General features: G+C 44.6%; 1 protein-coding gene across 2 annotated transcripts; it reads right to left on the reverse strand.

Moving 5' to 3' along the window:
- Positions 1-282: 282 nt before the first annotated feature.
- ell (elongation factor RNA polymerase II) lies at positions 283-23,380 on the reverse strand. Of its 2 annotated transcripts, none has more exons than XM_076039443.1 (12): positions 23,170-23,380; positions 15,481-15,525; positions 10,675-10,796; positions 9,954-10,117; positions 8,882-9,132; positions 8,654-8,778; positions 5,583-5,652; positions 3,845-4,466; positions 3,416-3,485; positions 3,118-3,289; positions 2,967-3,011; positions 283-2,879 (listed from the first exon to the last, which is right to left on the reverse strand). In XM_076039443.1, the coding sequence occupies exons 1-12, from the start codon at positions 23,302-23,304 to the stop codon at positions 2,775-2,777; spliced, it is 1,926 nt and encodes a 641-aa protein (XP_075895558.1). In that variant the 5' UTR covers positions 23,305-23,380; the 3' UTR covers positions 283-2,774. The 2 variants fall into 2 exon arrangements, with proteins under 2 accessions (XP_075895558.1, XP_075895559.1); XM_076039444.1 differs by lacking the exon at positions 23,170-23,380 and adding an exon at positions 16,304-16,451.
- Positions 23,381-23,773: the final 393 nt, after the last annotated feature.

The raw sequence follows: 23,773 nt of genomic DNA on the forward strand, positions 1-23,773 counted from the left end.
AATGCTGCCATCTACAGAGAGAGCTTTTAAATTCAGAGATCAAGCCTAGTGAGACGTCTCAAGTGAAGATCAGTTTGCAGAATGACAGATTTCACGGTTCAGCGTGCTCACGCTGGGGGAAAAAAAATGCTTTTCATTTTTATCAAAACGAAAAGCATGTACCTGCGTACCTTGAAAGAAACACTACTGTGCCGTACATCAACATTACCTCAAGACAATTGATGCAGAAAGTAGCAGAAAAACAAAGCAACACACAGGCCAAGAACCGACACCGACAACGTGTTTAGAATTTCACAAATAAGGAATTTTAAAGAATTTTATTGAAACAAAGATAAATTTCAGTCCCAGTCCCTTATAGTTTTCAAAAAAGCGTACTCTGTGGTTGTGCGCCAACATTTTATGACTTTTCTCCAAAGCCCTCTTTCGCTTCTTCAGCATCTTGTATATACGCAGAGAAATAAAAAGGGGGAGGGGAAAAAAACCCTATACAATAGGTCATTTTGGCACAATCAACTCATACAACAGTTCTCCTGTGCTGGCTACTTTCAGACATTTTACTCTCCATCGGAGCGACACATGCTTGCTGATCTAGTCTTTCACAATGGGCTTTTTAAACACTGTGACAGAGGTGAAATACAGTAGTCATGGAATCCAGAAAAAGAAAAGAAAAAAAAATACATTCACCTTTACTTTGTGCTCCCTCCCTTCCGACCTGGCCCCGCCCGCCCGCCTCAGCGTGGAGCCTCGTTGGCCCTGATGTAGTGTTTGCATTAGGAGAGTGATATGATCCAACCTGGCAATGACATCACACAACTCCAACCCCTTATTCTCCTCACACCGAGAATGATTCCATTGGGGGGGGAGGGGGGGGGTAGAGGAAGTAACAAAGTGTAGAATACTGAGACTCATCCTTGGACAACGTTTTCAGAGGGTCAGTTTGTCGCGGTCCTCTCAGTGAGCACTTTGGTACACGCTGGTCAAAGCTTTGCTGAACTGATTGCGTACTTATTCAGATGGGACTCGATAGTGCTTTGAGACAATTTTTTTTATGCCCCCTCCCCTCCCCTTCCCCCTCTCCAAGTGGAGATACAAAGACAGTTCATTGTAACACATTCACAAAGCATGCACTCTGGTGGACAAGAGAAAAGTCAGTATGACCGAATGCCCGGGTAACAGCAAGATCAGGAGGAAAAAGTGCTGATTTTTTTTTTGTTTGTTTCACATAAAAAGATCAATGCAGTACTAATTAAACTTCACTCGCTCTCATGAGTGCCGGTATGAAAATAAAATAAAATAAATAGAAATTACTGATCTGTTTGGTGCTCCTGAAAGACGAGAGCTGGGCAAGATAATTGGTATCAGGTCAAACCCGGTAAATTTCTGACATCACTTCTTTCTTTTCTTTTTTAATTAAAAAAAAGAAAGGCAAAACCTTTTTTCTTTTTTTAGAATACCTTCTCCATTGAGAGGCCTCCACCTGGAAGATACACAAGGATGGCTTCATCTTAACAGTCTTCTTGATGGACTTAGGCGTGGGCGCGTGTGAACAAGCAGATTGAAAAAGACTGATCTTTTCAAAGACAAACTAAAAAAAATGTGTGGAAATGATTTCATTAAGGTGCGAGTGATGTCAACCAACTGCCTGTATTATCTTACAATTAGAGGATCTTCGGAAAGATGATTCCAACTTGCAACAAGCTCTTTGCATGTCTTCGTGTCATTCTATTGCAATGCTACAAAACCAGCATGACCTTAAGTGTAAAGACGACCAATTCATGCCTAAACCTTTGCTCAAATCGATATGGTTGCATTACAACGTTGGGACTGTTGCCATCGATGGGGTGATGGTGGGTCACGATCCAGTGAGAAGATCAAAGAACAATCTACAGCTCAAGAGTGACTGGAAGCTTTCAACAAACGTCCCCGCTGTTAAGACATCTGCCTGGGATTTTAGAAGAAGGAGGAAAAAAAAGAGAGAACAATAAAAGAACCAGACAGAGCCGAGCGCGCCAAGCTGCGTCTGACTCTGCGCTTAAAGGCATTTGCTTTGATTTCATCAAGTTATTTTCATGGTCTCTTCAAAAGAGAAATACATTGTGCCAAGAGAAGGAGGATCCGACGGGCAAGGCAACTTCTGAATGGTAACACAGGATGCCAGGTTAAAAAAATAAGACAGATTATACGTTCTGATCATGGATGGGTCGAACAGACTCATTCTGCCCAAGGGAAGTGTCAAAAATAAATAAAGAGAAAAATCTGAAATTCATCATCACATCCATCCCATTTTCAACGCAGGGAAAACAACTTCATTTGTCTTTACTTCAAAAAAAAAAAAAAGTTTTCAGTTTTTTTTCCCACTCGGTGTCAGCCTTCACCCGTTTTAAAAACAGGAAATATTATTTGGATGTTGAGCAAGTTTCCATTATTTCACTCTCTTTGATCTCTGTGCACCATCAGTTGTTGATTGTAACTACACAGACTCACACCTGGCAATGCCAGGAACAACCTCACCTTCAAAAAAAGTGGGGAAAAAAATGACCAAAAGGAAACAGAAAGAATAAGTTGTGTCCTGCTTGAGTCCTCATGAGAACCTTTTGGACAAGACAGTTTAACACTCCCCTCGTGGCATCTTTAGAGAGGATCTATAGCACAAGTGGAATCCATAGTTTTCCTTTCAGCTTGGTTTCCAGAAAAAAAGAAAACAAAGAAACAATGTCTAATAATAATAATTATAATAGTAATAATATTAATAATAATTAGAATGCTAACTACTTTTAAAGTTGCTGTTGATCAAACGCGGCGATAAGTCTTTTTATGTGAGACAGTTTGTTGTGTAGATATTCACAGCGGTTCTTGTCTTGGCTGTAGTTTGGGTTCGACTGTAAAAGAAAGAAAGAAAAACATCTGGTTATGTTTTTATTGTACTGTACGCCATCATTCGGTGCTAAACAAAGGTTTTGTCTTACCTTTTTAATTTTATGATACTCTTGTATGATCTGGTTATTGATTGTCTGTGGACAGAAACAACAAACAGCTCAATTAGCTAAAACTGAAACTGTGAAGTATTTTTCGAATCCTATTTTTCAGATCTGCAGTGTGACCCGTTAGCTGATCTACCTTGTATCTGTCTGTGCCTGGCTGGAGTTGTTTGAGCTCATTGTCGAGCACAGTGAACTGCCGAGTGATGCCCTCTATCCGAGCGTGCAGACCTCGGTATTCGCTGTACTCGGCGTTGAAATCATTTTTATATCTCTGGCGCTGCTCGGGAGAGCCGATCACTTTATACTTCCTGGAATAGACGGAGGGGCGCAGGTTTTGAAAGAAAGGATAAACAAAAGAGCAAAAATATTTCCGAGCATTTCCATCTTCCAATTCTTCAATTTTTACAATCTTGTTTTAAAGAGAAAATACTTACAATAAATACTCTGCAACTTCTGGTGCTGATGAAGAAGAAATACTGGTGCTGTTGCACATTCCATTCAGATCTGAAACACAGTTTAAGATGAATGAAATTCATATTTTTTTGTAGATAAACTGCTGTGGCAACTTGAACAGAAACTGAACTGTGAGTCTCTCTTCGCTGTGTCATTTACATGCATTGCCTTTAACCTTTTGGAGTGCATGAATATGAACAGCAGGGGTCTCCACCTCTCAATCGTTGAGTCACACTGGCCATATCACTGCACCTACTCACAGTGATGACTAACTGGAGTCCATCCACACATGAAGTGGCACTTTGATTCAGAAAACTACATGAGGTAAAAGCTGCTTGACTGGACTGCGGAGGGAGTTCGACACTTTGCGCAAGAAAATACATGATTTTCTGCGTGTGTATGATTCTCACCTGTGCTTTTTTGCGGAATAGTGTTGCATCTCACGGTTTCTGAGCTCAACTCACTGGCTCGGTCCGGCACGGGAGCCACACCTTCGTGGTTCTTCTTCTCTGCCTGCTTCGGTTGCGTTCGCCCTTTTCCCTTCTCTCTGTCCTTGCTTTTCTCTTTGTCTTTATGCTTTTTCGACTTCTTCCTGGACTTGTTGCTGGTGGGCGCGGGGCTGCTGTCCCGAGGCCCTGGCAGGGCCGTGTGTCCGGGCGACGACGTGCCGGCGCTGCGTGCCGGGAGCGCCGCTGAGCTGGACACCAGCGAGGGAGGCTGGCTGAGCCTCTCGGAAGCCGCCGTTTCCTGAGGGTCGCAGTCTCTGCCGTTGTGGCTGGAGTCGTTGCTGACGTCCGACAGCGCTTCGAAAGGACGAGGGATCTCCAGCATGGGCAGGTGCTGGATGCTGGACATCACGGCCGCGTCCGACACGGAGACGGCCACGCCCGCCTGCGCTCCGGCCGCGTCTCCTCTTCCGCAGGAGGAGCTCAGTCTGCCATTGACCGGGGCTGTCGTAGCCTTGCTGGCTAGGTGCGATATCCTGGGCTTTTTGTTGAGGAGTGGGTCGATAAAGTCAGCGGCGGGCCGTTTCTGAAAGACAAATTGTTGTGTTTTGGGTTTTTTTTTTCAGTCGCAACAAACGGGAGAAAATGTAGCGTGTGGGCAGAGGAGAGGATCTGGAGGTGGCGCTAGATGGAGACGGCAAAGAATTAGAAGATCTGTGTTCTCAGCGGCACTGAGACAATGATGACTCTGCTGTCTTTCCACAATACCAGGGATTACATTACAGACAGGCCCCGTTTGACCCGGCCCACACTCATCATGTCTTTGGGAGCGGCTGACTCAGTTGCTGTGTGTCAACCGACCCAACAGGAGCCCTTTGAAAAATAACAACTTGATGTCAAGAGGTGAAATTTCGGTGATTACCGAGACCAGTGGACAGTAAGTGATGAGGGACAGAAGCATTCCAACATCAAACTATGTTTTCCTCATCAAAAGAGATGGAAGCATTTTTTTCCTTTGTAGGTTTTGTTTTGTCATCTGGCACAAAGGGAAAATCTTGTTTGAATGGTCGGAAATGACATGTTAACGTCTGAGACAATTCACAGTTTCACAATTTTCTGCAGCTTTTTGATACCTGCCTCACCTACATGAAGTTTACATGACACTTTAGGTATTTTACCAAATTAAGCCAATGATATGATAAGGAAGAAAAAAGCCCGGGGAGCCGTTTGCGAGTGGCTTTGTATTTTGCGTTTACTGAAGGAGGAAGCGCAATGGAAGAAGAACACAGTTGAAGGCGGGAGTTAAGGAGGAACGTGCTGCTGAGGAAAGAGCATCATTTAAGAGTGCCAAAATGGATGGAGATGAAATGGAAAAATATTTGACTAATACACGGGTGGTCAATGAGAGAAATTTGGTTAGTTAAAAGTGAAAGTGAAGACTGTCTTGGGAAGGAAATGAAATTCACCAGTTGTTTCTCTGGCACCAGCTGGAGAAGATTGAAAAAATACAAATTTGAAAATAACAGCGGGAACAAAAATTGAGACAAAAAAAAAAATCACTCACTAAACCTCTGGACAATGTCACAGGTCTAATAAGAATAGAAACGCACTTATTTACGATATTTATCTAGAGGTGCTATTTCTGTAAATAGCACAAGAACAACAGAAGGTTGTGAAAATGAGGAAAGAAGAAGAAGCCCACCTGAGATGGAGAGCTGCTCGCTGGCTCTTTGGGAGGACTCTCCAAAGCAGAAGCACTGCTGTTCTGTTTCCTAAAATTAAAATAAAACACACACACACACACACACACACACACACACACACACACACACACACACACACACACACACACACACACACACACACACACACACACACACACACACACACACGTTAGATTTCATTGATACCGTGCTAATTCAGAAGGTACATTGCACTTCACAGGAAGTCTAGATTCTATCTGCTAAGGTCCAGATCCACAAAGTGATTGTTTGGATTTTGCTCCAGAAAAAACGTGAAATAGCATCAAAAGCCGTGTGTCCTATCCACAGACCTCCTAAGCTGCATGACCAGACCGCATAGAGGTGAAGGGCAGCAGAAAATGCGCTGAGGCGCAGGTAGCGGCAGGGCTGTACCACACTTATTTGAATACATTTAAATTGGTCATTTTGTGCAAAATGAAACCCTCTTCTGTGCAAATATACCTCATTAGAAACAGCGCCTGATCCTCATGTTCGCAAGGGGCGGAACATGTTAACCTTCATGTGGGTGAGGGAGACACCAGAAAGGTGTGTGTGCGAGGGGCGGTGGGGATATTTGGAGAGACGCGTGCAACGGTCTCTTTCTTGGCGCAAGTTCGGAAAGAAAGCCAATGTGCACGTTGTTTGACAGCGACAAAAATAAAGTATTCTGTTGGAAATTCAACGTCTGGTGATTGAGGTTTGCAGCAAGGTTACAATATCGAACGATCTGGTGCGCAAATCATGTTGAGGTGCGCAATCTGCTCCTCTGACTCCTTAGGTGCCGCATTTCTGGGTGTTTTTGCGGCTGCATATCATTAGTGCAAAAACCTTTGTCGATACGACGCAAAGGTGGCGCAGATTACGGACGCAACGTCGCCGCAAAATGCGGTGCAATTTACCGCAGCGCTCCATTCGTTGTGGAGACGGAAACAACAAAATCTAGATCATAACCATTTTCCTTTAACGGCTTCATTCTATACAGTATATGTATTACCATATAAGAATTTACAACTATTGATCTGTGAAGCAGTGTCAGGAGTTGTATTTCAGGGGAAAAAAAGTCACTCAGTACCATTAAATTCTTAACAGCCTTTTCAACAAACATGGGATTGTTTACGCAATTATATTAGAAACACAGGTACATCTCATGTTGTCGCTCCATTCCTCGGAATGGGCGAGCAGCTTTGGCATCCAGTGTGAACTGTGACTCATGACTGGCGGTAAGCTTATTAAAATATGCGCTTGCTTCCTTCACCGACTTATGATTCAATGTCATTTCAACAACACGCACACTAAGTACACATTAATAAAGCTCTATTAAATGCAGTGTTGGCACTAGAATTTACTTAGGATCACATTAACCTGATGCCCGCTTTGTGTCAAGCTGTAAAGAGAGTCTGAGATTGGTTGTGACTAAGCAAACATTGTTCGCACCGCGTACAAAACATTTTGATCACGCAAGGCCAAAAACGAAACACAAGAGTCTTTGTTAAAACAGAGTCATCTAATGGAGAGCAACAGTGCCCAGGCAACAGTACGGACCGAGATGTAAAAGAACAGCTTGCAACAGCTGGTGACATTATCAGAAGGCGACAACTGGGTACGCACAATTCTGCCAGTGCTCCGCTCGTGCACGGCCAGCGTGCATGTGATGGTGCGCGTTGTAGGTACAGCAACAGCAGCAGCAGCAGCAGCAGCAGGCTGATCTGGGTGAACCTTGGACCGGTGCCACCTCACACACAGATCAGCACATGCTGGAATGGTGTTGCTTCATGAGTGTTCCAATCATGTTGCAGCGCGACTCCTGCATGACCGATCCGCTGCGGCTCAGAGCTCGTGGCCGAGCGAGCGGGGTGCGAGCCGCGAGCACGGTCAGCTGATAAACTCCCCGAGCTCAAAGTGCAGCAAAATAGAAAACACGCCAATTTGTTATGCACACGTACATACTGTCTCGTTTGTCCGCGAGGATTGTAAAATGACCGAAATACTTTTTTTCTCAGAAAAACTTTTCAAAAACTTTAAGGTGAAAAGGACACAAAAAGATAAAACAAAAATCCAAGCAAAACACGTCTGGAAATTACATAATTCCACATGTCTTGCACTGTTGTGTTCCTCTGGTCACCCAGTGTTAGTTTCCTTTAGCCATCTACCTCAAGTTAACATTGTTTACACAGGACATTTTTGTGTCCACTATGTAATCTCAAACTGAGGGTGGTGCGCGCAAAAAGCCCCAGGGTGGCTTATCTGGCTAGACCTCATTCAACGGGTCTTGCCAAATGGTGATAAAACAGCAGCAATTAAGTCAAACCAGCCCTTTATTCCCCCTTCAGTTTATACATGAACGTCCAGACTCTGCAGACTTGCTATGTCACCAATGCAAGATGGGAAGCTTTCCTCAAATGTACAACTTTTTCTAACACAAGTACTGAGTTGTACTGCAAGATCTCTCATCAAGAACAGAATGTGCCTCTTAGATCTGCAGCCTAACTTACAACAGCAAAAGTAGCCTGGATATAAAACCCTTGATTTACGTTGAATTTACCGTGAAACTACCTCGCCCACAACACACCCCATCCAGTGCTACCAACCATCTATATTTAGCTTCCTGGAAGCTTGCTTTCTCTTAGTGTCCCAGATACTAAGGAACCTGATTTTTTTTTAGCCCCTCAACAGAAAGACAGCCAGCTGTGGATAATGGACGATGGACAACATTGAATATTTAAAGACACACAATAAGTGCTTTCATACACAAAATGCATATTTTCAGGAGCATCCAGGCAAATACCAGGCAGCTTTTTTTTTTATAATCATAACCTACCTAGCATATCATGATTATTAATAATGTAAGCAGAAAGTTTTACACCCAACATAAAAAAAAAACAGGTGTGGCATCTACCAGGAGCATATAAAACTGGGCAGTTTTGTGAGCAGTCGACAGGTGAAACATCTTTTGTTTAACTATTACTTGAACTGCATGATGATTTTCTCATTGTCACAAACCCTCTGATAGAAAGTCACAGCTCGGACTTACCGAAAAAGAATCCTCTTGAGTAGTTGCTGGTCTCCTTCTGTGTATCCTGGCCAGTCCTTCTGAATTTCCTTATACAAAACATCCTTCAATGTGAAGGTGTTGTCTTTGCCGTTGAGGTTGGCCACCTAGAAAAACAGCAAAGTGCAGCGGAGGTGAATCACTTGGCCACCGTGCTGAGCAACGCCTTGGCAACGCCTCAGCCCTTTTGCATTTCGTTTGCATCTGAACCTGCTGCAGGTGGCTGTCCAAGTAGTCCTTGTCCGACGGCAGGAGCCCGTCCTTCTGCAACCGCAGGATCAGCTCCGGCTTCTTGTAGGGCTTGAGAGCCAACAGGTGCATGAGGCGCTCGCGGAGCGGCCGGTGCTGCGGCGTGTTCTTCTTCTGCGCGCTGCTCGAGATGATCACGGGCCGCGAGGACCTACGCAACGGAGCGACGTCCGTCTGGGCAAGTGCCGGTTTCCGGATCTGAACCTTCTTCCCTGAAGAGTGAAGAAAGGGTTTTTATTATGTTGGAGATGTTTCAAAAGGAAAAGGAAAGGCAGGTCTTCTAAATGAGAAGGCCACTGAGGAGAGTCTTTCAGTTAAAAGGGGGATGACAATACGACTCTGCAACAAACAACCTCAAAGTCATCCAGCGACTTTTTAGCGTCATCTTGTGCAGCATTACAGAGAACGGAAAATTACAATTATCTCAGGAGTAAAACCATTGATTTTCTGTCAACAGCTGTGAACTGTGTGAGTAATGGCTGCTGAGAACTCGCACATGACTCACAAAATGATGCATCGCACCCTGACCTGCTACATCTACGAAAACTCGCTCCCCATCACAAACGCGAAGCTTTTACCACCTTATTGGAGGGACAGCTTTTCTAAAAGCTGTTTAAGAATGAACCCTGTTCAGGCTCGCCGCCGCCTTCTGAGGGAAAAATGTGATCCCTCAGCACAAAAGGACATTATGCTGCAAACGTCAGTAAAACAGCGAATGCACAAAAATTATTTCAAGTGTGGTTGTTTAGAGGCTGATAAAATATCCGAAATCTGATGAGCAGAGTTTCAGCGTGTTTAAATAAACTGATTGTGAAAAAGAGCACAAGCGCAGAGGTGATGCAGAACGTTTTTGCTTTTTGCTTCAGAGGGAGAGAAATCAGAAAATCTCATCTTCAGAAATAATAAAATCAAAACGTGTCAGTCTTATATTTCATTTTGAATACCTAAAGTTATGAACTGTAGGGTCTTTGAACACCTGTGAAACCAAAATGACAGGTGCAGGGTGTGTGCGGTCCTATGCGGGTCTTCTCACCTACGTATCTCCCTCCCGGCTTGATGACGATGGCGCTCCTGCTGCGAGTCTCCTCCTCAACCTGGGCCATGCTCTCTCTGGCCTTCTGGTACGAGTCGTCTGTTGCACAAACTGTGATTTTGTCCTGGATGCCGCCCAAACAGTCCAGCTGAACGCTCCCTTCACTAGCGGAGAGCAGGGAGGGGAAACCGTGAGTGGGGAGAGGCGCGGACGCAGGATGAGGCCGTTTCGAGGCGTCGTCGCAAAAACGTTGCTCGGATGGCGACTGACAAAAACAAAAACCCTTCACTAAATCTTTTTCTTGTGATATTTCTACTCGACTGTGTGTTTCCACAGCACAAGCAGCTGCCACATGACTTGCCATTCTTTCCCGGCCACGTGCCTCTCTTTGTGGGGGACTTGGCAGGAAATAAGACAGTTTTGGGTGCAGCTGGAAGTTGGAGCTCTGTCATTTGGGTTTTCAGATTGGAACTGGAGGTTGATTAGGCAGCAGAGATGTGGATGAACTCCAGCTGACCCTCGTGTTAAAAATAGGTTGCAAAGCTCGACATCAAAAAGCAGAAGGTTCTTGTTCCCCATTGTGCCTATCATGCAAATCACACACACTTTTTTTTTTTTTTTAATGATTTTTGGGTGTTGTGGTTGATGCTACTGCAGCTAGTAAAATACGCATATTTCTGTTTGTAGAAGGAGGAATTAGCTGCATGTAGTTTCCTCTCACCTGGTGATGTACTGCTGGATGCAGTCGAAGCTCCCCTGCGGGTTGTCTCGACCCACATTGGACAGGTAGAAGCTAAATGTTTGCAGTTCATTGGAATTTTCCGACCGTGGTATTGAAATTCTCTGTCAGAGACAAGACAAGGAGGAAAACACAAAAGTATTTATGAAAATGTACTTTTTTTTTTTTTAACTGCTCTGCACTAATGAGTTTTCAACACAAACATTCCATGGTCATACATGATGTTCTACATCATCCATGCATTAAATGTGTATTTTTATATTGAGATCATTGACCTGCGAGCCATGAGAAAGGACAACCAAAATACACCCAAATACCATTTTTGTCAATTTGACGTATTCAAACTCTTGCGTTTTCATCTCAAACGTAAAAGCTGTTCAACCTCCAACCCGCTTTAATATCGTCGAGATCATCCCTCCCTCTCTCTTGCCGGTTCGTACGTGCGTGGCAGAGCGCTCTGAAACCGTGATCCGGTCACGTGACAAGGAACCTCAGGTAAGTTTCTATAAAAAGAAGAACTGCACAGGGTATTTCAGCAGCCTCTGGCCTTCAGTTACGTAAATTCCCCCTACAGGCCAAGACGCACTCCACCTGCAACGAGATTCACTTAGGAAACACTAGCGAACCAGCGTTCCAAGACTGAGTTAATGGATGCATCACCATTTAAACCTTCCCTTATACTATTTCTCTGGATTCTGTTGTGAAAAACCTCAAGGGTCAGTTTCCTGTGATACACGCGTGATAATTCCATAACGAACTGAGCTGAGGTCCGCTAAGAAAGGTAACAGATTAGCAGTGCAGCACAGGCCGTCTTGGCAGCTGCAGCTCGTGGTCAGTGACCCGGCCTCGATCCGAGGCTCAGTCTGTGACTCAGTGCTGACACCGACATGTGGTATGACTGCGGGCTGCTCAGCTCTGTTTACCAGAGTTCTCCCCACACGTGTGAAGGCTGCAGGTGGCCAACTATAAATAAATACTGTCCTTTGTTTAACCTACTGTATGGCGAAAAACACCACCTCTGCAGGAGTCACGCCGGTGAGCAGCATTCCAGAGGAACATGGCATCACTCAAATGTAACGCCTGACCGTGAATAAGAACCCTTCAACGTATCCCAAATACGCAAGTGTTTCAGCCATATTAAAGTAGCTCTGAAGTCAAGCTCACTACAGCTGTGCTGGGGGTAACAAAAAACAAAAAAAAAACACCTGACAAACCAAATCAGGTGGTAAAAAGTGTTTTGCTGCAGCCAGCGACTTGTCTTTCTCTGCAAAAACACAGAGGAGCGCAGTGGACTCTGTGAGCGCAGCAGTGATTAAGAGGCAGAGGAAGTGGCTGAAAGGCACAGCATCAGGGAGGGACTGGGCTGATACTGTGACTCACAGAGCAGAGGTAAAGTGCACCTCCACACTTCACGCTCCAGTTTGACATGCACGTACCGTAGGTGTGATGCGGATGGATTACTTTGCCTGTCCATGTAAAAAAAAAACAACAACAACAACAACAACAACAAAAAAACAAGTTTTTGAAATGAAAGCTCGATGAAGTCTCTATGTTAACCTGATTCAACACATACAACTTCCAGACGAACAGAACTTGATGGAATGTGGCCATATTTTCATCATCAATGATAACGGATATGAGGGTTAATCACTATTCTTCATATCTAGGTGTAATAAACCTCATTTGATAAGGGACTATTTTGATAATCCCATATTAAATCAACATGCAAACGCAGTGTCTTTACAGCTCTGAGATTCTAAGCGAGAAGAAAATCTGGGATGAAACTAAAGCGGAAGCAGACCAGCACACACTGCAAAGGAAAACAAGTGACTGACGGGCCAAGTCACGTCTCCACACAAGGTTTCCGAAGGCAGAAATTGATTTTGCAACACCTCTGCACTCCAGACGGCAGCTAGCTAACCTCATCTTCTCATTTCTTTTTTTTTTTTTTGCGGTGGAATCTAGCAATCAATGCCTCTTTTCACTTTGAGGTCACCTGAGTGGACAAATATCCTTCAGTGAACACGGTCCACTTTCCACGGCCGAGACCGGGAGTGAAGCGAGGAGACAGAAAACCGAGTCAGGCCAAGTCAGAGCGCGGACGTGCCGAGGAAAACGCTGAAAATTGTGAATGCCCAAGCGATTCTGCTCTCCGTCACCACGAGTTACCACATTTCAGTCTCTCTCAATCTCAGGACAACGAGAGCCCGCGGCTAGCGCTTCCCCAGTGAGTTGTCTGTTTCGGCGTTAGACAAATAGCAAAACAGTCTGTCGTCTTTATTTCTCGTCGACTGAAAAACAGCAGCGAAACCAAACGAGACGCTTTGAAAAACGGTTTCCAAGACCGACGGCTTTGCTCTGAGCTGGATGTCTCGTGCGTGACGGCTAATTTGGCACCTCGCAGAGGTTCCGCAGCTGACTAAGCATGCGACGCAGCCAGCGAGGATGAACACAGCGAACGCACAAAAACTCTCGACAGATGGTCATTCGGGTTGCTCAAAGACAGTTTGTTATTAAAAAAGCCATTTAAAGAATCAGTCACAGAGGATATAGAACCCAAGCATCCCTTTCCTTCTCTCCCGCACTCATGGTCTCAGTGGAGCTGCAGCCTGTCCCAGCTGTCTTTGGGGAGAAGGGAGGGCAACAACCTGGACAAGTCGGCAGTTTATCGCAGGGACACAAAGAGACAAACAACCTGTTAGCACTCAATCACGTTCACACCTACGGTCGGTTCTAAATTAGGCTGTTAGACCCCCCAAAAAAACTAGACGTTAGGCTCATTTCTTCTTAATGTTCTTTTTAATTCCTCACCTCATCGTTTGTCTTAGTGAGAAAAAAAAAGTGTCTGCGCATAATGTTGGAGCACAAAGTGAATGAATATTTAGTGAATGAAAATGGGTTCTTGTCCTGACAGCCAGGCCCATCTGCTCTGTGATTTTGCCACTTTCACACTTCTGCCGTTGGCATTTCAGAGGCAGCAGATTTTCTCCAAAATACAAAAAACGCATTAGAATTAATCAGCAACAAACATTAACGGTCATTTGCAATTCGTTCAATGCAAACATGAGAGCGGGGCCGCCGTGTTTAGAGGCGCTGCCAACCAAGATAAACAGTGGCAACACATGCTCTGGTCAACAAACGTAACTAACAGATCAGCAAATGTGCTAATGTGGCCGAACACGCACAAAAAAATCTTTTCCACAGCAGAAACCCTGAGGGTGAATGAAGAGGAGTGTTGATATGAGCCAAATAAGTGGTTCTTGGTGAGAAGAAAGCCTTGGCGCAACACGAGTAGAAGCTGGTGATAAGAAGGATCATTGCTGACGCTTTCTTGTGCGATTGTTCCGCTGATGTTTACCATCAATCCAGATTTCCCCCAATCACTGTAAAAACAAGTTATCGCAGCCGGAGGACTGTTTGAAATTAAGCACCTCAGCTTGAAATGTATTACATATATTCCTATAATAATTATAATATGATATATAATCATAATGTAATAATATATGATCCTATGTATTATTACAGTTGCCATTATACTAATGGATGTTGTGATGAGTACATAATTAGCAATCGTTCTAAAGAGGAGAATTTAAATGACTGCATTTTAACACTGTGCCTTTCTTTACATGATTTCTATCAGTCTCCATTGCAAGAACCCACACGAACAGGTCAGAAATATCCACTGGACTTAAGAGGATCTACAGACTGGCAGCTGGAGCCGGTAGTCACCCTTGCTGATTCATGCATAACCTGCTTTTTAACAAATGGACAAGTAAATTCCTGTGCACGTCTATTTAACTCCACAGGGCCATAAAGTACTTGGAGCAGAGTGAGCATTTAATTCTCTGACACAGGCGTGTCACCAAAGACGCAGCTTTATTTACGCAAGAACGACCTACAAAAAAACATTCCATTGCAACATCGTGTTTCTACTAATAAGCCTTTGTGTATTACCACCATTGAAGCAAAGTGGCGCAACTTTCGCTCAGCTGCAGTGGAAATACGACACGCAACTGACACAAATAATATGAGACTGTCTTATTTTTGTTTCGTTTTGCGTCTCTACAGCCACTTTCTCCTGCACACGGGGGTCACCGGGGCTGCTGGAGCCCATCGCAGCTGTCATCGAGCGAAGGCGTGGTCACACCCTGGACAAGTCACCAGTTTGTCTCAGGGCCAGAGAGAAAGACAAACAACCATTCGCACTGGCACCTTTGGCCAATTTAGAGTGGCCAGTTTAGACTCGCGTGCGGAGAACCTGGAGAAACCCACGCAGACGCAGAGGGAGAACATGCAAACTCCACACAGAAAGAACCTGGGCCAAAAAAAGCATATTTTGCATCACAAAATAGAAAGAAAGACATCTGGCGGTGGCGGCAGCTGAGGAAAATGCAGCTAGGTCACGTCTCTGAAGCAACTTGGGTAAAGTTGACACAGCACATGACACACAGGCCAATGAATGCATCATTAAAACCATAACGACACTTCTAGCATGTCTAGACAGCCTCTTTAGAACATTGCCCTAAATGACATCTTGAGGGGGGGAAAAGGCCACACGGCAGGCGACTGGTACAAACGTCTTAAAAAGTGTGCAGCAGATGTGTTTATTTAAGGATTCCGTCCACTGGAAATTTGACTTTCTGTGAGCTCGCGCCGGGCTGTGCATCGCAGCAGCTACAGAACTAAATGGAAAACTGCAAATAACTCCTCCTGCCAGCTGACTGATCGGGAAGAGAAACGATTAGCAAAAAATCAAGAGTCAAAAAGTTGAGTTTTCATTTGTCTTACCCCTTGTTTTCCATTAAACCTGATCAATGGTTTGGATGACAGGACCTGAAAAAGACAAAGAACAGCAGCGTTAAATCATTGTCTCTGTAAACACATTGATGAAGATGTCACTCAGACCTATTCCAAGAAAGACACACTTTGTTTGCACAAGACATGTTACACGAGCATATTGTTAAAATTCCAGCAGTAGCATTTGGCTGTTGAAAATGATCATTGGATTCATTTAAAAACACACCCTTCATCGTTGCATTCCGCTAATATAGGGTTTATACAGACCACGAATTATGAGAGAGCCAGAAAGATACTGATTGTTTACAATGAAACCTGAAATATTTACACATTAATGCTGAGTCAGGAAAAGAAAAATGCTCTGTCGGCTGCTTATTTCTTTAGTATGGCACCATTCTGGTCTGAAATGAACAGAATACATATTTTCATAAGCACCTCTATGACCAATACATGCAAAAAGCTCCTTGTAAAGCAGCTCGCTGCTAATATCACAAAGACAAAAACATGATTCTTCTCATTCTCACATGCAACAACAGGAGTACGTCCTGCTGGCCGTCAGCGGTGTGATATGGTGTTTTGTTATTGGTCTGGTGCTCGCCCACACCATACAGGGACACTGGACCTTTCATGGAGTCACCCTCTCTGCGAGGTTTAACCTAGCACCACTTTTAGCTCTCCTGCCCTGCGCCCGCCCCTCCCCCAGCCCGGTCCAGCACTGCTAACATAGTGCTACCCTCAGCCTGTTCATTTGAATGGGCTGCTGACATGTCACTATTCTCTGGGACCTGAGCCCAGAATGTTCTACAGAGCTAACCTTTAGGACAGAGCCCGGGTCCCGGCCGTGGTCCGATGGTAAGGGGGGCATGGCTGAGGCTTTAACCTCCGGCCAACTCGCCTGTGATTAATCCACACTGGTGACAATGTTAATCACGTCAAAATCTTCCTTTGCTTTGCTTCCAGGAAGCAAAAAAACAACAGAATTTCAGCAGAATTCATAGTTGTGAATAAAGTAATTTTTTTTGCAGGAGATGAAAAACTAAATCCCTCCTTTAATGTCAAATATTTTATTAAATGGGCAGACACAAATTCTATCAATAAACAAGTTGAGCCACCTTTGTGGGTTGTGTCAACAAGGGATTTCTTAGTTTTCAAGCCCACGGACACAGAAATAGTCCTATGTGAATCTCTATGGGTTGGGTTGTAGGTCGTCCACACTGTCAGGTGTTGAGCTGCATGACGGTCACACAGCAGGGCTGTTGCTGTATAGGGTTTCACTCGTTCAACAAAAGGTGAAACGGTGCTGCAGTGTTTCCCCTGCTTCCGTTTTCGTAACCTTTGCTGCCCATCGCAAAACCGGAAAGGCGTGTGGCAAGAACGAGATGTCCGCCGTTTATTTCTGTCCCGGCGCGTCTTCCAATCAATCAAAACATTGTTTTCTGTGTTTCACCTCGACTGAACATCAGAGCCGAGCGCTGCCTGACACACAGTTATCTTACGTGACCAAGGTGCAGTTTCCAGGAGGAACATTTCACACATTGCCACGTCAACAAATGTGGCATTACTGCGAGCTGCATGTTACTTATCATTGGCTGCCTGTGAAAGCAACTGTGAGCCAAGCAGCAGGTGAACCTTACTGTCATGCAAGGCTACAATACAGAGGAAACTACAGGATAAAGACAGTGCATGGAAATAAACTTGCAAAATGATTTTCTGATTGACTGTGAAACTTTTGGGACGGCCGCTGGCACCCTCGGTTAATTATCAATATAAACATTTTAATGGACACTTGGTATTCCCTGCTTTCATATTTTGTCATTGTCAATGAGGTTTTCTGTGTTAGCTAAACATATTTAAGATGTTACAAATGTGGCAGTATGTAAGTGTGTTGTACTTAATGCTATTACGATTCCAAATGTAGTGTCAGCGTGGTCTCGGAGAAAGACGCACACACTAAATGCACAACAGAAAGAGAGAATGAACAGTTCCGTCTTCCGGAAACAGCCCTGATTAAAAGGGATTTATGTACTATGAAGCTGACTTCAATGCTTCAGGCTAGATTACGCAACTTCTCAAATGGGGTTTTCGCAGATGTAACAGAACTGGTTTGTGAACCGGTTTCTTTTGATTACATTTTTTTGGCTCGGACTTCAACGTCTGCTGTCGCGCACGTCGAACTGAGGGCGGGCCAAGAATGTCCTCCGCGGGTGAAAACACGACGATCGTGAAGAGAGAAAACACTATAGGTAGTTCTCTTGAAACTGAAAATTGAAGGCCAGGTCAGAGAGTGTGCAGTGTCACTGGGATGACATGATGGCTCATGGTAACCCTGACACAGGGCAGAGGAGCGCTATGACATTTGGAGTCATATTTGGCCTGGGTGGTTATGGTCATCCCCTGCAGCGTCCCGTGATGCAGAAACCGGGGACTCAGCATTCCTTAAATAACCATAGTACTGGCACTGGTGGTGCAGGGTGTAGAAACCAGAATCCTGTCCTGGTCTCCATTACTGCCCATACCGTGTCCATAGGGGGGAGGGGAGGTTGAGGAGGTGGAGCATTGTTAAAACAGGGGAATACGTCTGTCCAGAATTACAGAAATTGGAAATTGTTAGTTTGTGTTTAGGGTTTGAGGGTTTTAAGGGATTATGGTGACTGACAATGCCTTTTTGCATACATTTCAATGATCAATACGTAGGAAATCAGTAGGAAAATCAAAATGCATCACCACACTAAGAATTTACCAGTAGCATGCAACTTCTTCGAATTTGACTAGCTAACAGAATGTAAAGTTGGTTTTACAATTAATTTAGAGATTTGTTTTCAACTAGGTCAAATTAATACAATTAACATTCTGTCTTTCTGTAGGGACTTGTAATAAACTGGTCAACAAAACAGCTGGGAAAGGCCAAAGCACCGCCTGCAGACCTGAGTGCAGGGCCAAACGGGTATAGAAACTTTATGAATGAATGAATAAAAAACTAGATTAATGACATGGCTGTAGATCTAGAGAACTATAACTGTCCTTTCTTTCCCAGTAACTCTTAATTATTTAGGCCACACCTCAAAATGTGTCACGGCTTCATTTTAAAAAAAAAGTAAATGCCCTCCAGTTTAAACCGCTGTTGAATACCGTCAACCATTTCTTCGACACAGACAGCCGTGGTGAACATCGTTGAGCAACTCAGCAATGCTCCTTTCTGACACTGTCATTCCTTATTAGGAATGGCATGACATGTTTATTTGTACCAGGACCCCTCAGCAAGCGGCAAGCATTCCACACTAGGTACGCCCTCTGTCACCATCAGGGCTCTTTAACACAACCTCATCATTATAAAAGGCTAGAGGTGCGCTAGGAATCACTTACCTCTTTGCTAAATACTTTGCGTGAGAGCATGAAGTGCATTCACACGGAGAAGTATGCAAAAATGCAGCGTACGATTCAAAACAATCCAAAATAACTTGGACGAGGAACAAAGGACGTCTCACCCTCAACACAGGCCACACTGGTGGCACAGCAGGAGGGCCGAAACCTCGTTGGCGTGAGATTCAGCGTTGGCGTCTGCTAACTAGCTAATGTGCTACTGGCTACAGTGGCACATTTTTAATTGAGCATTATGTCAAACAATGTAGCTGCTACAAGGAGACGGCTTCCCAACAAAATTGTGTTGCATTTTTTTTTCGTACAATGACAATAAAACCTTTTCGTCTTCTGGGCCGCATTTTTGGTTTGTGCGCAAAGAATTTGTCTTTTGCCATCTGTTTGCAATTTGCCATTAAAACCACAAACAAACAAACAACTCATCGCTACTACTAATGGCAAACGAGCAGTACATGATTTGGGGGAACACTTAACTAGCCTACTGAGATCAGTAGTGCAGCACCCAATGAGGGCATGCATGGTATTGAGGTATATGAGCAGAAGTATGCAATTTGGAACACAGCTTAATGTCTCTACAGTGATGAATATTAAGTATTTATAACTGCCTATTTATGACTATAACACAACACAAAATGCAGCTCTGGGCATCCGAGGGTTCAGAATGGAAGAGCTGATAACTGGCATGCGCCTGCACATAAAACATTTAGGTACTTTCTCTGCACCACTTTCCTTGACTGCCTATAAATGTTTCTTTTGTAGGGGCCATATTTTTAGTTTTAACGCCTGCAGCTAAAAGTTTTCTTTGCACTTTCCACTTGGAGAGATCCGTCACATCCTTCCACGAAAATAAAGTAACAAGATTTTATTGGTTTTCTAAATCAAACACCAAGCGAGTTTCACGGTACTACATTTCATAAAAACCATCCGCAGACCTCATATTAACGCAACAAATCTTTCCGCTTTCAAGCTCACCAGTGGCCTTACTCACTTCCTTGCTGAAGTCACAGCCAGTGAAAAAAAAAGAGAAAAAAAACTGCCAGTGACAGGGCTACAGCAGAGTTCAAGTTCACTTTGCCCTAAAAACAAACCATGGAAGAAACGGTTTGTCAGGTATGTATCATACCGGAAGTTGAAGTGTAAACTCACACTAACACTTGCTCCTTGATGTCGTCAACAGAAAAAAAAACAAACCCCAATTAAAGGGGTTATGGTTGGAAAACTGACTGTGGACAGTGACTCTGGCGTCTAAAAATTCTTAGGTTCTTGGGCAACGCGCCGTGACTTTGAGATTGCACTGGAACAAATCATACAGGCCAGAAAGTTTTGCTCTGCTTGTATGTAAAAGAATTTGGTGACACAACGTCACAAGAATTTCACTGCCCCAGGTGGACATGATTAGGTCCACACGCTGGTACAGAACCGCTTCACATTCACAGCTTCCTCATGAACACGTGTTCCTGCCAGCGTTCAATCTTTTCCAGTCAAACAGCCCGAGTCATGAGCGTCTGCTGACTTGATAATGCCATGACATATGCAGTGAAACGCACGTCGTTCTGTAGCCCTTCCTTCTTTGTTTACCGCGTCCCTAGCTCACCCGCGTTGTTGGGCTGCAGCCAGTGTTAAATTTATTGTGACACTTGAGGGGCTGAGCGCCCTTAAAGGCAACCGAGAAACACGAAGAGCAGAAGAATCCCATGTCGGCTGAAGGGCTGTGCAAGAATAATGACCTGTTCTAATTTTATTAATGTAGATAAGAAAATATCCCTTTATAAGGGGGTAAAAGCAAATCCCGAGAGGGATGCACAGGATTGACCTACATATTATCAAAAGCACATAATGTATTTCAGACAAGGCAGATGAGTTTTTGTCAGCAAGCAAGCAGATGATTGTTTTTTGCATTTCTTGACTGTTTGTTGAAGCTGACGTGACGAGACACACACAGGAAATGTAAACATTATTTTTGGCGTTGTCAGTGACTCAGTCAAACAACTCTCCACATTTTTTTCCTTCACTTGCCTGTCAAGACATTTCAATGCAAAAACCACACTTTTGAAGCTGGTGGCTCTGCAATGACTGATCGTAGGAGAAGGAAGTGACAGGAATCTGTAGTGTGGCATGATGTGCTCTAGGCACAGTGTGAACACTGAACCTTTATTATTGTCTTCTTCTCTGATGAGCTGCTGATGTTCGACTGAATTTAGCAATTGGAAGTCCATGTGGATGATGCGCTTTTCTTGCCACAAGGAGTCATCGTTTTTAAACAACAAAAGCAAAAAAAAAAGCCAACTTAGACAATGACACGTCTTTGCATCGTCTCCAATGCAATGGGAAGGTGAACAGAGAAGTTTTGTTCTTCCCATATGCTAAAAAAAATCCCCAGATGGAAAAATTCCCCCAAATAATCCAAATGTACTTTTTGTTGCTGCACTTTCACAATATGTATTAAAAACACAAAAACATAGCCCTTTGTGATGTCACAAACACTACAGATACCTCTTGCAGATTAGTAACACCCCCAGCCAGGTGTTCTTTCAGCCCCTGAGCCCTGACTCTGCCCCCTTCCAAAGATGTGGAAGGTACAGCAAAGCATCGGTTTCAGCAGGAAGCCAACACCAAGCACTTTGGCAGGAAGCCGTAAATAGAAGGCTTAATGTGCTGGTTTGTAGAGACTGTAGCATAAATATTTGTGTGCGGTTGCTCCACAGAAGTCCAGACTAAAAATAAAGATTTTGAAGTGGATATAATGTGGGAACTTTAGGACTGAACTCAAAAATCGAAGATAGCAAGACGACAGCCCTTTAACAAATAAAAACATGCAAAGTTGTATGCTTGTGAATAAAAAGGAACAGAATCACTTGCATTCTCTGAAAATTTAACATCGCACAGACACGCAACTACACAACAAACTCAGACACCATTTTAAAACCGCTGGAGCTAGCTTTCTGAGCAAACCAATCACCGATGACAATCCCGTCTTGTGCTGCTGTGACAGCTCGGGTTTAAAAAAAAATTCCTCCTCTGTCTGCACAGCTACCGAACCCCCCTCCTCGCTCTCCTTGCCTGTTCCAGCTATATTGTTTCTGGCTTATCAGCTTGCAGCCCCAACGTGCGGCAACTGAATCTGGAGATAAGCCCATTTGCTCAAGTTTTGCCTGTCAAATATTTATAGAAGCTGAAACACTAGATGGGCATCGAGAGAGGGAGGAAAAGCTGCACAGCCGAGGACTGTTCACTGCAGAACGAGGGCCAGTTGCAGAGAGCAGCAGGCCTCCTGCTGGGCTTTAAAACTCTCTCTCTCTCTCTCTCTCTCTCTCTCTCTCTCTCTCTCTCTCTCTCTCTCTCTCTCTCTAATAACTTTGACGCACTTTTTTTTTTAATGTGCTGACCGACGTAGGTGGACGGAGGAGGGGTGGCTGCCTTACTGGACGTCATGGCCGTCTTCCTCGCATGAATGCAGGCTAACTTTTTCACCCCTCCCCTCCCACAAGTTATTCCCACAGCTGTCATTACGCACGCTCACCCGAGGCTTTCCCCATTCAGGCGACGGTACCGAAACAAATATTGACGTCTGCTGGGGGAGAGACAGCGCGTATATTGTCCAGCAGCGTCCGTCACCGTGATTGTGGCGAGGTGGTGGTGGGGGAGGCAGAGGGGCTGCCCGGCTAGTCACGTTAGCAAGGCTGGTCAGATTTTTTGACAGCTCTGTAAAAGTTTCTGGAAACATCCGAACCGTCGAGCGCAAAACCCCGTGACTTCCCCACGTTCTTTTCTCCCCCCTCCTCCCTATTTTTTTTTTTTTTTTTTTTTTTTTAAGTTCAAATATGCTCCTTTTTTGTCGTTGCTGTAAAATCTACAGCATGTTCAGAACGGAGCTCTGAATAAACATGTCGAGCAAACATAATGATACAATTAAATGGCTCGAACTCCCCCCTCCCTAACCCCCAACACACAGTTCCAGTAGCGGTGAACGGCGGAGCTTGAGAAATGACAGAAGCGGGTTGGAGTTAAGGGAGTCCGGCTAGAAACATCGACCGCACGGTCAGCATCACCGGGCAGCTGCCAAAAACGGGCACTTTAACAGGCAAACTAGCCGTCCAACAGACAGGCTGACTATCTCCGTGTGGAGGTGGCACTACTACTACTACTACTACTACCACTACCACCACCACCAGCAGCGGTAGTGGTAGCAGCAGCAGCCCGAGTGAGGACAGTTAAGCCCTCAGTTTACTGGCAGCACTTTCAACACGAACTAAACAGAAACAAATATTAAACGGCCGCCCGCAGGTCCGCTGAGCCCCTCACCTTGGCGCTCCGGTAAGCCTCGAAAGCCCGCAGCGCACTGTCAGTGAGTTTGACGTGAAACACGGAGACATTGCTACCGTTGCTCACTCTTCCACAGGACAGCCCGTAGCACTGCTCCTCCTTCAGCGCCGCCATCTTTGCTACCGCGAGCCGCTACTAGCCGTTCCCACCAGCACCACCACGCGCACGGACGCACGCTCTGTAAACCGAGAGGTCCCGCTCGCGCTCCAATGAGTGTCCGGTGACTGGTGAGGTCATCGGTGCGTCGCGGGGGCCAATATAGACGCACGTGTTATCGCAAGAAACGTGTATAAAAACTAGCATGTATTTAATTTCATTTTAGCATATTTGTGTGTGTGAATATGTGAGTATAGTTATATTCATAATCATGTTTTAGCATTTAATTTTTTCCTTCTTCATGGGCGACAGTCAGTTTTGGCAGTGTCGTTGTCTCGTTTTTTGTCTATACATTCGTTATTTCAATGTTAAAATCCTCTCAAATCGTGTTTCTTAAATCGCTCACTCGACGAGGCATCAGTGATTTTCGGTAAAGCGCGTTCCACATCACGCTGTATCGGAAAAGGGGAAACGACGGGTCATCGGA

Source organism: Nelusetta ayraudi, unplaced genomic scaffold (genome assembly GCF_046127955.1).
Source record: "Nelusetta ayraudi isolate G7.1 ecotype Tasmania unplaced genomic scaffold, CSIRO-AGI_Nayr_v1 ptg000059l, whole genome shotgun sequence".
NCBI classification, from domain to species: domain Eukaryota; kingdom Metazoa; phylum Chordata; class Actinopteri; order Tetraodontiformes; family Monacanthidae; genus Nelusetta; species Nelusetta ayraudi.

Excerpts from the sequence above, each read along its gene's own strand:
- ell (XM_076039443.1), bottom strand. The coding sequence starts at position 23,304 with ATGGCGGCGCTGAAGGAGGAGCAGTGCTACGGGCTGTCCTGTGGAAGA. Across the intron at positions 8,779-8,881 it reads TGGACAGCCACCTGCAGCAG|GTGGCCAACCTCAACGGCAA; the intron begins GTTCAGATGCAA and ends CTGTTTTTCTAG. Across the intron at positions 5,653-8,653 it reads CTCAAGAGGATTCTTTTTCG|GAAACAGAACAGCAGTGCTT; the intron begins GTAAGTCCGAGC and ends TTTTAATTTTAG.